We start from the raw sequence: 16205 nt of genomic DNA on the forward strand, positions 1-16205 counted from the left end.
CATTTAAATTACAGCAGTAACTCATCCTCCAATTTAAAAGATACTCAAGATTATTTGTAAAGATTGGTAAGAAAGATGCAATAAATAACTTCCAACCAGACCTGCACTAGAGACAACATGGTGGAGATTTAAGATTTTCTGAACAAAAACCTCCTTTGATTTTAAAAAAAATCATCTTCTCCAAAAGTAATTATGACTTGAATTACTTAAACCCCAGGGTGCCCAGCATTTTGCAGTATATATCTGGAACAAATGTGTGACTGTTGGAGGAATTGCCTCCTACACACTTACATCTTGCTTTCATGCAGAAACTTAACAATAGGGGAAAAAAGACTATCTTTTTCTTATCAACTTTTGCTTTGTATTTTGAAGCTGAAATATGTTATTAAGTCTTTTGCAAGTAAAACAGGAGACAAATTGTGGTTTGTAATAAGAGTTATTCTCAGTTTAGTAATGTTCTTGTATAAGATACTATATATAGATACATTAATTGACTAATGAGCCAAAGTAAATCATTACCATCAATAACAAAACATTTTTGGAGATAAGACTTTTCTCCAAGGCAAGCAACAAACACTATTGAGCTTTTACTTCTCTGCTAACAATCTGATCCACAAATATAGACCATTACAGGCTCTCCACTGAAATTACCCTTCAATTATGCACACCACACAGCTAAATCTGAGAAATATCCCATAATGGATATTTAGCCAACAGCAGTCTGGCTGTGGACAGTGAGAAGATGAATGCTGACACGAGGCTACGGTTCTAACACTGTTCTAACATTTCAAAGCACAAATGAGGTCTGACCTGCAGTTCTGTTTGGCAAGATAACTTTTCTAAAACATCTGACTGATAGCAATGGGAAAATTCACATGGTCCCTTGAAGTCTATAAGATCCAACAAAGAAACAAGAGTCAATCCATGCATGCCAGAGAAAAGTTCAATCAAGACAGAAGGTGTAACTATGTAAGAGAAGGACAAAGATAAGAAAAACACCATAACTACACAAAACAGTTACAGAAAACCTCATTGTTCCAAATCCAAACCTTTTCAAAGCACTTAATGTTAAATAAAATCAATCCACTTAGACTTCAGTAAAAATGGCATATCACTACTGTAGTAGTACAGGAACCCTAAAAATATGTTACTAAAGGATACAAAAAGTCAAAGTGGCTCTATAACAACTGCACTCACACTAGCTTCAAGTCCTGCTCTCCTGTTTCTTCTCATTGTGTAAAGGCAAAATCTTCCTATGAAGAGATGGGAGATTTAGCAGAAGAATAACCCCCCATGCATTCTAGCTACTCCTCAGGTGTCACAGGGCTGGTGGTGGCTGGCCTTAAATTCTGACAGCCAACTTGGCAACACCATCCTCTGACCATCCCCTAGAGCTGGAGTGAGCTTGGCCTCCTTATCCTGAAGCAAGAAAGAGAAGAGTTGGTGGAAATGAATCAAACTTCTCCCTCAGCTCCCACGAACTCCTGCTGCTTCTCTCTTTCCCCACAAGGAGGCATAGAAGATTCATGAGTAATAGGTGGAAAGGAGCCTCACAACCTCATTGCAGGGTTGACTATCCCCATGACAGGTCCTGGCTCTCCACCAAGAGATAGTATCCTAGCCTACCCACAGCCTCTGAAATCTTGATTGCAACTCCGTTATAAGATTCAAGTAGCTCACTTCTGTATTGCTCATTTCTGTGCCTATAAGACAGCACAGACGCCACTTAAAAAAATGTGCCAGGATAGTGACGGTGAATTTCAATACAAAGTTTAAAGTAAAGAAAGAATCATTGTGATCCCTCTTCTACTAGACAGGACATAATAATAATGCTGGTAATGGCAATACTAATTTTCCAAAGTTTGTAACTTGAGATGTACATAATATACGACCCATTTATCACACTGACTATACATCAAATAAAGTCAGCATCTGCCCTCCTCCTGCAAAATAAAGTTTCATATAGGTCTTATACTACCTGTTTTTTCCTATTGTCCAATTTCAGATTATACTTGCTGAAAGAACAGCTATAACCACCCATTGCTGTAAGGGTGGCATTACTTTTACTTGCATGTAGCTTTCTACAGTAAGCATGTGCAGTGGAGTGAGACACCACAGGGGTAACCGCCATGCACCTCAGATCCCAAAACACAAGTCAAAAGCCATCACTACATGAAATATTTAAACTGAGATAGTGATAATTTTTGACTTCTGAGCCTTTTAAGCTTTGACTCTTATCAACAAGGTAATTCCTCCCACCAAGCTAATGAAGGAAGGCAGGCACACAGGGCAGCCAGTTCTCCTGCCAAAATTCAGAGTTTAGCACTTCCTCCACAATCAATCTTGTTAAAATGTCAAAACCATTTTGTGCTATCATAGTTATTTAGGAAGAGTTGATTAAAAGCAAGATAAGGAACTTTTTAAAGTTTATCTAAATTTCATGTGTAAAACTCCTCTGGTTTACTGTACTTTCAAAATGGCATGGCCTAAAAGACCTACCTTTATTAACAGCTCTTGACTGTTAGGGCATTCATGAAAACTTACAGACACAAGTCAAACACACACGAAATACAATATCTGAATCATGTAAGAAAATAGATAAGATACAGACAGATACAAGGTACAGACAAGAAAGATTTAGCAAAAGAGAGGAGTAGGACAGAGGCCAGAGGAAGAAGTTCATAACCTTTATTAGGTGAAAGAAAGCCAAGAGAAATTGTGAAATTGAAATTGATTTTGTGAAGAGAATAACATCTTTCACTCAAACCCAGGAAAAATTATGAACTTTCATTGAACACACCTTGAAAAAGGTGCTTCCCCAGTTTGCCCATATTGGGAAAGAGCAAAAATCCATCTAGAACTGTACATAACTTGAGACAGTGAGATGTCTTCTGCTTTTACCTTATTTCACCACTTTGTTCCGCTCTTGCTAATACAGCCTGAACCACGATACTGAAGTTACGTCTGTCTTCATCCTCTGATATACAGGAGAGCAGACACATGACACATCTTTTGAGAAAACTTCTTTTAAACATGAGTTTTCATGACAAAGTTGGGGATTTTTTTAATTCCATACAGAAACGTTTTGGGATTCCATTTAGAAGATGAATTTTTTAGGACTTCCTTTAAAGTGAGCGCATGAGTTCACTCTAAGAAATCTGCACAAATTAGCCAAGTCTCAAGTTCTGAACAGTCACAGGGCTCCACATATTCAGGCTCCACTGAAAAATATTACTGTAAAATGAACAGGACACTAGCTCCAGAAACAATACTGTCATTTCTCTTGATATTAGAATTTAATATTTATATATTCCCCACTAAACAATTCATTATTCTGAAGCTATCCAACATCTGTTCCTAATCCCACTTAAAACAACCTCACAAAATAAAGGGTTTGCAGCTTACTCTCCCTAATTCTCTCAGGAAGCAGCACATTTGTTTTTGTGCTTGGGCTTTGGTGGCTGTTGTTGACAGGTGAGGAAAGCACTATTCCTACTCTCGTCACCAGAGAAGAGTGTGCCTGTTTTGTAAACTTATTTGCACATTTCCTCAATAACAATGCATGACATAGACATCTGGGAAGCTACCAAGAATATGGCTGAAAGAGAAGTCAAATAGCAGCAACATTATTAGCAAAATAAACAATAGAAGCGGGTGGCCCAAGACATGAAAAAGCTAAACTAAATGTGAACAGTTAAGACATTGATGAAAAGCAAAACAAAAACTAAAACAAAATGATGATGCAGAAAAAATGCAGAGCTCTCTTTGTACTTAAGATCAGTGAAGGTTAATGTAAGGCTCATCAGCTACGGCTTCAACAACACACAATTCAGCTTTAAGGTACCTAGTACCAAATCAGCAGCTAGCTGCACAGGGGGAACACATTTCTTCTCCCCCACCAGGGCTGCAGTCCTGTGCGACACAAATACAGGCTCGCACTTGGGGATCTGCAGTTCCTCTATACACATACACACAGAGATGCTGTGGAGACATCCTCATGAAATCTACCAGTGACAAATGTGTAAAATGTGGCTTTTAGATGACGGGTGTGACATAAGAGGAAACCAACGGAGCTGTAAGGTGAAACCCAGAGCAGGCAGGCAGGGTCTGCCAGCACCAACAGCAACTGTGTCAAGTCACGGCAGGATGAGCGAGCAACTGACTTAAGGGACCACGTGAATGCCAGGACCACCAATACAAGACAAAGCTATGGCAGATCAGTTTTGGGGAAGTTCATAACAAAACCTTGAAGACCACCTCTTTGCAGAACCAAACTAAATAATCAAAAGAAGAACCTTTGTCGCTTGCCCAAGGCAGAGAAGTGACACATGTAAATACAGGCCAGAGAGGCCACTTAACCAGCTTGGATATCTTCCACCTGTCCCCAGGCAGGCAGAGCATAGAGATATGACTTCCCTTGTGCCGCCACAAAACACAGGTGGCAGTTCTGCTGTAACTCAAGGAGCCAGTGGTTTGTGCTCGTACAATTGTTTCTGCTGCTTATTAGTTCTGATACTGCTTGCACGTCACCACTAATGCAATCATTAATGATAGTTGGAACATTGCTTCACAGTAAGACAGGAAGGTATAACTCAGTGTCAGCTGTCATCCAATTGCACTACTGATCTTTGTGCAAACCAATGCTTAAGTCCCAGAGCCACAGATGCTCTGTGGCACAGGTCAATGCACCAGCCTCTGGAGTACGCTACAGCTACTGAATTTTCACACTCCGTGTTAACGATGCCACATCACATGTTTTGAATTCTGCAAACTGCCCCTGCCCTCCTTCACGCACTGTTGGAGCAAAAACCTATGCAGCCAGGATACTGACCTGTGATGTGAAAGAGTCAAATTCAAGGTCCTTCCAAAGCAGTCTGAAGAAGTGATAGAACACGGCTCAATCATTTCTCGTGTCTTAGAAACTATCAAATTACCCATTTCCTAAAAGCTTGAAATACAAAGTTGAGGAACATACCACTCACTCCAATGCAATACCACATATCTTTTCTGCAGTCCTTCAAATGAACAGATTTCAAAACACGTTTGTGAAGGATGCTGGTATTATTACTTTCCATCATTATGACAGGATCCTAGTCTAAGTTGACAGTAAGGAGGAGGGGCTGCCTCTCCAGAACTCCAAGGCTGTGGCGCTCGGAGATCTTCCATTCCTTCCAGCCACGTTAATTCCTCTCCACTCCTAGACACACATTATTATCCTGTGCTAGCTTTGGCAACTGGCAAGTCCTTCTGACAGCCAGCCCAGCTCACTAACCTAGCAGATAATCAATCCAGCAAAAAGACAAGTAATGCTTTTTCTCTGCCACTCTGTGTTAGGCTGGTATATGCTCCTGTGAAAATACATCCTATGTCACACTTACAAGCCTGGGACTGCAGATGTTCTTCACCTTAGCCAAAGCTTTTGAAATTCCAGGGAATGCCATCACAAACTGTAAAATTCCATGGCAAAACACCTTTCTGCACTTCATTGACTTCATAGCCACAGATTAATTATACAAAGCCTTCAAGAGACCCTGGCATAAGGCGTATTTTCAACACTACCACAGCTGTGCCTCTAGCATTCTGCACAGCTGCACATAACACAGCTGGCCTAAATGACAACAGAGTGAAATTCAATTTCAGCACAAATTATAATATACCTTTAGCCCTTCTTTATATTCACTTTTGTAGTTTCGTAAATTTTGAATTTAGTAGGCACCACTAAACCAACTTATCTGACTTACAACGTAACAAAAGCAAAAACTATTATTCACTTGCTCCTACACTAATTTAAATAACTTTTAATGTATTTTCTACTAAAAAAAAAAAGAAAAAAAATCGTTGATTTGTAAAGAAAGAGAATTGTATATGCTACTTCCTGAGTAGTTTGACAACATAATTTTACCAAATTTCTTCCAGAAGCATAGGCAATCTCTCTCATCTCAGTCAAGGTATTAAAATTCTCTAATTCTACACAGTAAAATTAGAGAATTTCACACAGTGAAAATGACTTTAATTAAAAGACTCTTTTCTTCCTGAATTCACTATCCAATCTAGTTCACTATGCAACCACTCACTATGCAAACCACTATGTTTTGGCAGAGCCAAAGACAGCACTGTACAGCAGCCACTCATTGGTACGTCTCTGAAGTAGGAAGGTTTGGGGTTTTCCTTTTAGGGAGACAGGAAAGAGGAAGAAGAGGGACTATTTAAAGCTTATCCTCCTGTCAGTTTTCCTTCATTCCCTAAAATCCCTACCTTAACAACTACTCCCTTCAACAAGATGTTTTGGACTTCGAAGTCCAAAGGACCAACGTCTCCTACAGCTGATATCTGACATCCTCCCTTGTACACCACATCTCCCAGCACATGAGTGGGTTTATGCCACTCATACACCCCACTACGCATCAAAATTGCAGAGATCTTATGTACACCTAATTCAGACAGATTTTTTAGAAGCAAAACACTGTCAGAAAACGATGAAAAGGAATATTTTACTTATCTGCTTGTGACAGGATCAGCTCAACTTAATAATCAAGAAGATTTCTTCCACCTCTCCATAGGGAAAGCTGTTAATTAACTAATGAACACAGATTAGCATAACAACCATAAGACTCTTAGGAAGCAAGTTAAAGGGAAAACAGCAGTAGGCAGTACCTGAAGAAGAATAATCCAGATGGAGTTACGGACTAATGAAGCTCTCCAGCAGATGAGTGTAGAAACAAGCATACAGAATTTACACTGATTACTCAGAACAAAATATAGAAATATGCCAATGCAATGGTGCAAAGGTGACACGTCAAATGGATGCAAAACATATTGATTCAAAAAGACAAATATTCCCCCTGTGAAACAGTCAGGAGAAATAAACCCTAAGCATGCATAATCCCATTTCACTAGATTTTAATTTCATCAAGCACGATGTTTACTTTTCAACAATATCAGAATCTCTATCAGTTCTCACTTCTCTTATCTCAACTCTTCACTCTAGTACAGATAAGCTCCTTTCACATTTGCTCTCAGCTCCTAGGTAAGAGTTCCACTAGCATGGTGCACACTGCATGTGCAGTGTGCGGTAATCTGAAATGTGTGCCTGTGAAATGCACCAACCATACCAGCTCTTAAGCAAAAGAAAAAATTATACATATATACAATGGACTCCTAAGTTACTCAGTACTGCTCCAAAAAATAATCTGGTCAGCTCAGGTATGGTTCTCTGAACACATCACCTTGCTGCTCTGAAGCAATAAAGAAAAGTACAATGTTAAGTATTATTAGGAAAGGAATATAGAAGAATAAAAAAATCTACAACCGTCTAAAATCCTCAAGTTCTTTCATCACAGAATTCTGGTCAGTTCATGTAAAAAAGACTATCAAATCTAAAAAATTACAGAGGGATGATTTGATGTATGGGGGAACATCCCATATGAAAAAAAGGCAAGACCCTTCAGTTTAGCTAAGAGATGACTGGAGGATGCAATATGATAGAGAATTATAAAAATCACAAAGGATACTGTAGAAGAAAAATCAAAACACTTTATAGTTATTTCTCATAATTTAAGAATGAATTAAATTATCAAACAGCAGCCGTCACTCAAAAAACTATTTTTTTTTTCCAAAAACACTTGTAAACCTCATTACATTCAGACAAGCATGCAATATGTGTGTGCACATATATATATAAAGACTAAATAATATATATTAAAAAAAAAGGAAGGAAAAAAAAGCATTCCAAAAACAACTGGACACATTTGCGGGAGAAAAACACTGATAACACCTCAAGCTTTTGAAACTGCTAATTCAAATAACGAAGTGTCCACTAGTGGATCATCCTTACTTTTCAGACCTCTCTAAATCAGCAGCTAGAAGTGAGCACTAGAAAAAAAACCATCTGAGCAGAAGTTTTGTCTATTCTAGCCACAATATAGCACACATCCTGCTTGTTTTATGGGTGACAACTTGGAGAACTTTAACGAACCTTCTCAGCATCGGAATGATTCATTTGTCTGATTTCTTCCAACAGGCAACCTGCCATAACAAAAGCAGAGCTAGTCCATCTCTCCCTTTCACCCTTACCATGAGCCATGCTTCACAGTCTGAAAAACTGCCTCGCAATGAAGACATGCTGCAACAAGGAACCGAACTTCCTTGTGGAATAAGGATTGCCACGGCCTTTGTGGAGAACAGACTGCCTGGTTATGTCAAGATGTGAGACAGTGGACGATTGATGAGGCTGATTGAGCAAAACCACAAGCTAGGCCACTTGCTCCTCCTGCACCTGGGCTTGAGCAAGTACAGAATATTGCCTGGGCTGAAGCAGAGGCCCCACGGCCCGACGTTGTCTCAGCGATGCGCAGCAGAGCACCCACCTCTGTGCCAGCCCTCAGCCTCGCTGTCCCTCACTGTGCACAAGCAGCCCTGGTGTGGATCTGTTCCTCGCTGTCCCCTCACTGTGCACAAGCAGCCCTGGTGTGGATCTGCTCCTCGCTGTCCCTCACTGTGCACAAGTAGCCCTGCTGTGGATCTGCTCCTCGCTGTCCCTCACTGTGCACAAGCAGCCCTGCTGTGGATCTGCTCCTCGCTGTCCCCTCACTGTGCACAAGCAGCCCTGGTGTGGATCTGCTCCTCGCTGTCCCCTCACTGTGCACAAGCAGCCCTGCTGTGGATCTGCTCCTCGCTGTCCCTCACTGTGCACAAGCAGCCCTGCTGTGGATCTGCTCCTCGCTGTCCCTCACTGTGCACAAGCAGCCCTGCTGTGGATCTGCTCCTCGCTGTCCCTCACTGTGCACAAGCAGCCCTGCTGTGGATCTGTTCCTCGCTGTCCCTCACTGTGCACAAGCAGCCCTGCTGTGGATCTGCTCCTCTCAGGAGACGATGATGGGAGTAAGGACCTGGCGAAGGCCCGATGGCCACCGCCGCTGCCTCAGCCGTGGGGAGGAGCACACTGAGGTACCACAGGACTGTGCTTTTTTAGCCACAAGATAGGCAGCTTGGTTTGATGAAGGTAACCAAAGGCTTACCTCAAATGAGGTAAACCTCATTAACCCCTTGTTTATATATTAAAAACCACACAGACCAATATGAAAATGAGAAAACTGATGTTCTCCCAACCTGCATCTATGATGGCAGCAACAGGCAGCCAATGATTTTTAACTACAGTCATTCATCCATTTGTCCAAGAAGTATAAAATTGATATTTGAAATCCTCCACTGTGGAAGGACAAGAATACAACTCCACTCTACAGAAAAGTCAATGGGCTTGCTCCTCTCCTCTCCCCAAAGCAGGGACAACACTGTGGGTAAGATTTGCATCTCTGGCTGTATTGGAACTTACCTGGGAACACTTGTACACAGAGCTATGCACTTATATTTTGTAGGTCTAGTGCAGTTATCAGCAATCTAACAAGAACCTATAATCTGCTGCTTCGATGAAACAGATTATTCATGATTCCACAGCCATGAAAGTTCTTATTCAAAGTGACCAGACTTTAATGCCTGACTGGTTATAAATGAGACATTAAGCCTATCTGCACCCAGCCCCTCTAATCTCGGAGGACTAGCTAGAAGGCAAGGGGGTTTATTTCCTGACAATTTCATACACTTCCAGGCTTGATCTCCAAGAAAGGTAGGTCAAAAAGAGCCAACCATACAAACTGTCATGGTTGATGGTAAAAACAATCTGGTCTTACTAATGTGCTCCCTTATGCTCTTATTCTGTAAGCTTATTTGAACATCTGAAAGTGAAGTTTGTAGGACTACTGTCAGACTCCCCAATTTTAGCCTGGAGTTGCCCTCAGAATAGCAGGATACATCACAAACTAAGTGGTACGTTGAGAAGGTGGTGATGTGAGAATCCACATCACCCACTCCACACATACAACACCCACCCCTTGAAAGAGAGCACAGTCAAAACAGAACACTTACAAACTTTTAAAGAATGGAATTCTGCAAAAGCCTTTGCTCAAATGTTCTTTGAACTTTCTAAGAGCTATGCCACATTGAATAGCCTAACATGGACCTCTGAACCTACTTTGCTCAATCCCCTGCCCAAAAAAGAACTTGTTTCAAAGTTAGATCAGGTTGTTCAGGGACCTGTTCAGTCAAGTATTAAATATCTCCAATGATGGCAGAACCCATAGCCTCTCTACACAGTCTGCTCCACTGCCTTCACCAATCACACTTACTGTGGGTTGTTTTGGGTTTTTTTTTGTCTCCTCTCCAGCTGGAATGTTCCCTTCTGAAAATGGTAACCTTTTCTCTTTTCAGTGTGCAGCTCTAAGTGAAGTCTGGCATTTCCAATATCAGGAGAGTCTGAGTTAACAAGTAAATTGTACAGTGAAGGTATATTATACACTTGAGCCGACCTGACAGCACAGCACTAGCAGGGGCAGACCAGCTCTGTACGTGTCCAACAATCTAATTTCAGTGCCCCTGTGCTAGCTCTGCAACCTAAATGGCTGCACAGATAGCCAATACATCTTGCTAACCTGACAGAAATCCATTCCCTTGTTTAATTCCTGTGTCATCTCAGCAATATTAATATCTTCTGCAGAGGGTCACAAGGGAGAAAGTAGAGCTGCAGGTAAGAATGGAGCACCTCTTTTTGGAGGGAGGTGAGGTGAAAAAGCAATAACCTGTGAATTTACATTTAGGTGTCACAGAATATCATATGCTAGAAAATTTCAACCTGCTTTAATAAACTCTCAGCACTAATTAGACGGTGTTAGGCATGCTTCCTACTTCATCCTCTCACTTTTGAGATGAAAATTACATTTCTTTCCTTAATAATACAACCAATGTTTTCTCTAATCCATGCAGACAGCTATTAAAACAGTGCTTAACTAGTACTAATTATATTTGGCAATAATTTCCACCTGAGGTAAACAGAACATAATAGATAGGAGATACATGGTCAGGGGATACCATGCCAGTAGGAAATGGAGGAGCAGTAAATTAATTCAGTTCATACAGATGTTGGTGTACGGTCTTTACCAAGCCAAAGTCACACAGGCCAAATGTGGATATGAGCCTGTGGCACCGAGAAACTTCACAGCAAAGCACTAATGGGGATCTTACTTCAGGTAAACACCATGTGGCTTTACTAGAAAGGAATTACGTAGCCAATTTTTATACTGCAAATATTTTTACACACGTTAAAGAAAATTTTCACAGCACCAGCCTTCAAAGTCATATTTGGCAGCTAATGACAACATAAATTTCATCTTTTATAACAATTTGTTGATTTATATCAAATTCCAATCCTTTCTCATATTAAGCCTTTTGAATGTGAGCTACCTAGAACTTGTTGAAAGGCATTACTGGTACCAAAGGAAAAGCATTTCCATGCAGCTTTAGAAGAGGCTGGTGAGAGAAAAGATTGAATGTTTCCAGTTTTTCAAACATGGCACACCATGGTGTGTAAGGTCCATAAAGATCAGCAATTTAGGAAATCAGGACTTGGGCATACTTTATCTGATATCTAAAAAGTGATTTTCCAACGGCAAACTCAACTAACCCAGAGCAATGAAAAAAAATTATGAAAATACTTATCAAAGATTTAGAGAGCTCACAGTAATCCATGCTTATCCTCAAGGAAAGTTAATTAAACACATTTTTAATAGCACACCATTATTCTCCTCAAGGCTCAGTAATTCAATTTGAAATCAAGACAAGTATCAAGTAAACCATGACCACTCCCGGCTCTGTGTTTTGAAATGCTGAAACACCTCTGATGAATCCCTAGCCATCTTTATTTTGCAAGGATTGACACTGTTTCAGCTGCAACAGACTGTCACAAAAAAACCTTGCTGAATCCCTGCACAGCTCCCTGCCCAGCTAAAACCTTCTGCCATCTACTGTCAGACCATTCAGAGCTCTGCCCCTTCCCATTGCCTCAGGTATGGCTCCACTGCAAGGTGCCGACCTTGACTCGTGACCTCAACACTAGCACCAGGTTCATCACCCTTCACCCCACAAGTCCTCAGATTTTTACATAAATACCTTTCTAAGTGATTCCAGCAGTTTGCCTGATCAGTTCTCCCCTCCCATCTGCCACACAGAGATAACTTCCTGCCCTCATCCCCAAGCAGACCCTTAACCAAACAGTGCAGCCCTCTGGCTAAATGAAATTCAGACCATCACTGTCCAGGTGCAGTCCCAAAACACAATCAGGTCCCTCTTTTTGCACAGTTGCTAGTGAGACAGAACAGAGCAGAGCTCATAACTCTTTCAGTCTCTGGGGTCTCACATCCACCTTTGTGAAGCACCTGCTGAGCTGTACTCCTCTCCTGCATCCCTCCAAAGACTCGAGGATTTCTGAGAAGTAACACAGGGCAATAACCCTAAAAAGTTCTCACAGCCTTTCCACAGCCAACTGTGCCTAAAGCCTGATTCTGGGTCCTCACCCTCAGGGATAGCTTTAGTAAATATCTCTGTTCCATGCATCTTCCTTGGTAAGAGCCATCTAACTAGTTCTTCTCAGTTTAGTGTTTATGAAAGTTCCAAAATCAGCTGTGGGGAAAAAAAATAAAATAAGCAAAAGCTAAATACCACAAGTCAGGTTTCATGCTGTCAGAGGCTGTAGGGAGGAGGGTAGAAATTCAGCAAGGATCTTAGCATCCATGTGCTTGCAGATCCAAGATGTATTTTCACTAGCAAGTTCAGTAACTATTCTTCAACAGAAGAACAAACACTACCACAAGAGGCCTGCGCCTTTTCATTGTGTGAAGGTTTTTATTTAATTCAACTCCACAGTAAGTTGCTTTTCCCTCTCTGTGCTAGCAGGGCTATGCTAGGGAAACAATGCCCACACAACTTACATTTAGTCTTCAAGCACAGGTGCAAGACTTTGGAGAGGCCAATGCACATGCTACTGGTTTGATGCTGAAAACTACTTACACACCAGCTTTGTTCCACTCACGTGTTCTGTTACACAGTAACGCTCACTGCTGATTTTCCTTACACAGTCAAACTCTCCTAGTAATTACTGCATTTGTGTTACTTTTAAAACACAGCTACACAGACCTTACCAGAACATCTAGCAATCTACACAGACATGTTTTGTAAAGCATTCACAAATCAAAAGCAGCTTAAAGCCTGAAACTCATCACTGGTGCCATACTTTGTGCAACTCTTGCGCAGCTTTGTGCAAACGACTCCTTTTTCTAAAAGGACTAGTACTTGCTGCCAAGCTATTTACCTTTACTGTCCTGCTTGGAAACACAGTCAGCGTTTTTCAGGCTTTGACTTGAGTAACATGCATATTTTGATGGGACACCCACAAGTAAAGCTGATCACCTCTCACTTTACAGTCAGACTACTTCAGCGAGTCATTAAAACAATCATTCAGGCTCTGGCCATTGATTAATCATTGATACCAGAAAAACTTTGCTACTATTTCTTTCGTTCTTTTGAAATCCCATTAATAGCAACACCTTACTAACTTTATTTCTGCCAGAATCACTTTCTGGTAAGATAAATTCTGTGGGGAAGCTAGATGTGTACTGAAGATCTGCAATAAAGACCTGTAAACGATACCAGACAACACAGAGCTTTTCATTCAAACAAGTCTTTTACAAGGATGCAAACCCAGGATGTTTGAACACTAACGGTCACTACCGGTACCCAGCTGCATCGTATTTCTGATCTTTGCCATATGGGCTTTCTTTTCCACACAATTATGAAAACAAGGTAACACAGAATCATCAGGGACAGTTAATTGATAATTAAACAGATCAAGTGCGAAGCACCACGGACGGCTTTGCTTCAAGGCGGCAGCACCGTGAGCCTCTGGCTCCTCGGTGCCCCTCCGCTTACAGGAAAACTCTGGAACGGGATCGCGCCACTCCCGAGGCAGCTCCACGCTGCCCAGGGTGCCTCACCGCCCCCGCTGGGCTGGGGACGGGCGCGACCCCCCGCCGTTCCTCCACCGCCACGGGAGGTGCCCGGGGCTCCGGCCCCGGGAGAGAGGGAGGGAGAGAGAGTTGCCTACTGGCAACTTCGGCGAGGGTCTGGGCGGTGGCGGTCCGGGGGCTCGGGCACGGACACTCCGCAGCCGGGGAGGGCAGCGCGGGGGGCGGGCAGCCGGCAGAGCCTGCCCGGGGCGACGGGGAGCGGGCGGCACATGGAGGAGCGGCGCGGCGTGGCCGGCCCCGGCTGCGGGGCCACAGGGACGAGCCGGCGCGGCGGCGGAGGGACGGGAAGGGAGGGAGGGAGCCCGGCCGAAAAGGGAGCGGGACGGGGCGGCGGAGACGGCGCGCCCCGCCGGGCTGCGCCCAGAGCCCCGCACCCGAGGGGCGAGGGCAGCGGCAACGGAGGCGGGGAGGGGAGAGGGGTCCCGCGCGGGGGCCCCTTCGGGGGCGAGGCGGCGCTCCGGGCGCGGCGGTGCCGCCGCCCGCCTCACCATGAGCACTTTGGCCGCGTTCTCCAGTTGGGCGATCACCTCGGGGGCGCCCCCCGCCGCCGCGGCCGCCGCCGCCATCATGGTCTCTCTTCAATGACGCGCCATGCGCTGCATTCTGGGGCGAGGCGGCCGCGCGGCCAATCCCGGCCCGGCCCGGCCCCGCCGCGGAAGCGAAGCGGCGGCGCCGCCGCAGCTCCGCGAGCGCCGGGCGTGGACAGCGCCCGCCCCGCGCGCGGACAGCGCCCGCCCCGCGCGCCTCCCTCCCTCCGCCCTCCCGGCCCGGCCCCTCAGGGCCCGGCCCGGCCCGGCCCGGCCCCTCAGCGCCCGCCCGGCCCGGCCGCCTCCGGGGCGGGCCTGCCCGGCCTGCAGCACGCCGCGGGACCCCCGAGCCGCGAGGCGGGGCCGCCGCCGCTCCCCGCCGGCCCCCGGTCACCTCACTTGCCCGGCCCGCGGGTTGTTAGGGGTGCAAGGGGCCTCCGGAGCTCATGCGGTCCAACCCCTTGCCAAGCCGCGGTCACCTAGAGCAGGCTGCACAGGAAGGCATCCGGGTTGTTTTGGAATGTCTCCAGAGAGGAAGGCTATACAGCCACCCTGAGCAGCCTGCTCCAGTTCTCTGCCACCCTCCACGGAAAGAAGTTCTTCCTCGTGTTGAGGTGGAACCCGTTGTGTTCACGTGTGGCCATTGCTCCTCGTGCTGTCGCTGGGCACCACTGAAAAGAGCCTGGCACCATTCCCTTGGCACCCTCCCTGGAGACTTACGTGCACTTCCTTGTGCTTCCCAATGAGCTCAGGTGCCAGCGCGGCTGCAGGCAGTCTAAAATATCGCTTAGAAAGTGCTGGCGAGGGGAGAGAGTGGTCAGCGTCTTTACAAATGAACTGGTTTACAGCAGACAAAAAAACCCAAAACCAAAATAAAAATAATAAAAAGCCGAAACAAACACAACAAAAAAAACCCAGTCCAACAATGTTTAAAACTGTGCTAAAATGCACTTTCCCCCACATAAATCCCCCTGGAGCTCCTTTCATGTTATTGGTTGTGAGTCACAAGACAGTGTCAACGCTGAAAGATCTGCTGAAGTGAACTCTGCTATGCACGTATGAGAGCAAATGGACTCTCGGATTATACCTTCACTTGCATTTCATTTTGGTTAAAGAGTTAGCATTGTAAACAAATCAGATGGTTTCCACTTCGGTTTGCACACTGGAGCAGACTTAGAGCTTTGATACTTTCAGATGAAGCCAAAATGGAAGATCTGCAATTGTCAAGGTGTGTTCAGTGCATCGGTCCAGGCCAGATCCCCTTCAGAGCCCTTCCCTCACAATGCAGAGCGCTGAGCACTGTCACCTGTTGTGTTCCCCTCAACCCACTGGGCCTCTCTGCTCTTAACAGAGTCAGGTGTTTCCAGCCATAGTTCTCTCAGCCTTGGGCAGGCGTTAGCTGACCTCAAGTGCTGAATTTATGCAAGGTTTGGGATTTATCAGCTAACTGAGCCGGCTGATAGCAGTGTTGAATGCTCATAGACCGTTCACATAATCTGAGTGCCAATGGACAACGTTTAGGTGCAGATGATACAATGTAATTGCCAAAGGTGGAAGAAGGAATCAAGGAAACTAGTGACAGCAAGAAATCCATCTTTCCTATTCCAAAGAAAAATGCAAGTACTTTTCTCCAAAGAAATTACACCTTTCAGTGTTGAAGAGGGCATGGCAGTGGTTATTACTAGACAAGTTTAAAAGTAGCGATAGAACCATGTAAATTGTTGCTTTTGGGATTTACCTAGGATGTAGAACTAGAACACGCATTTCA

General features: G+C 44.2%; 1 protein-coding gene across 2 annotated transcripts in view; it reads right to left on the reverse strand.

Moving 5' to 3' along the window:
* Nucleotides 1-14606, reverse strand: part of XPO4 (exportin 4) — a 74097-nt gene extending 59491 nt beyond the window's left edge. The window contains exon 1 of one of the 2 annotated variants that reach the window (XM_040054928.2): nucleotides 14399-14606. In XM_040054928.2, the coding sequence (XP_039910862.1) occupies nucleotides 14399-14479 (81 nt within the window). In that variant the 5' untranslated portion in view covers nucleotides 14480-14606. The remainder of the gene's footprint in view (nucleotides 1-14398) is intronic. The other variant, XM_040054927.1, reaches the window with a different exon arrangement.
* Between the last annotated feature and the right edge of the window lie 1599 nt (nucleotides 14607-16205).

Source organism: Hirundo rustica, chromosome 2, assembly GCF_015227805.2.
Source record: "Hirundo rustica isolate bHirRus1 chromosome 2, bHirRus1.pri.v3, whole genome shotgun sequence".
Lineage (NCBI taxonomy): Eukaryota > Metazoa > Chordata > Aves > Passeriformes > Hirundinidae > Hirundo > Hirundo rustica.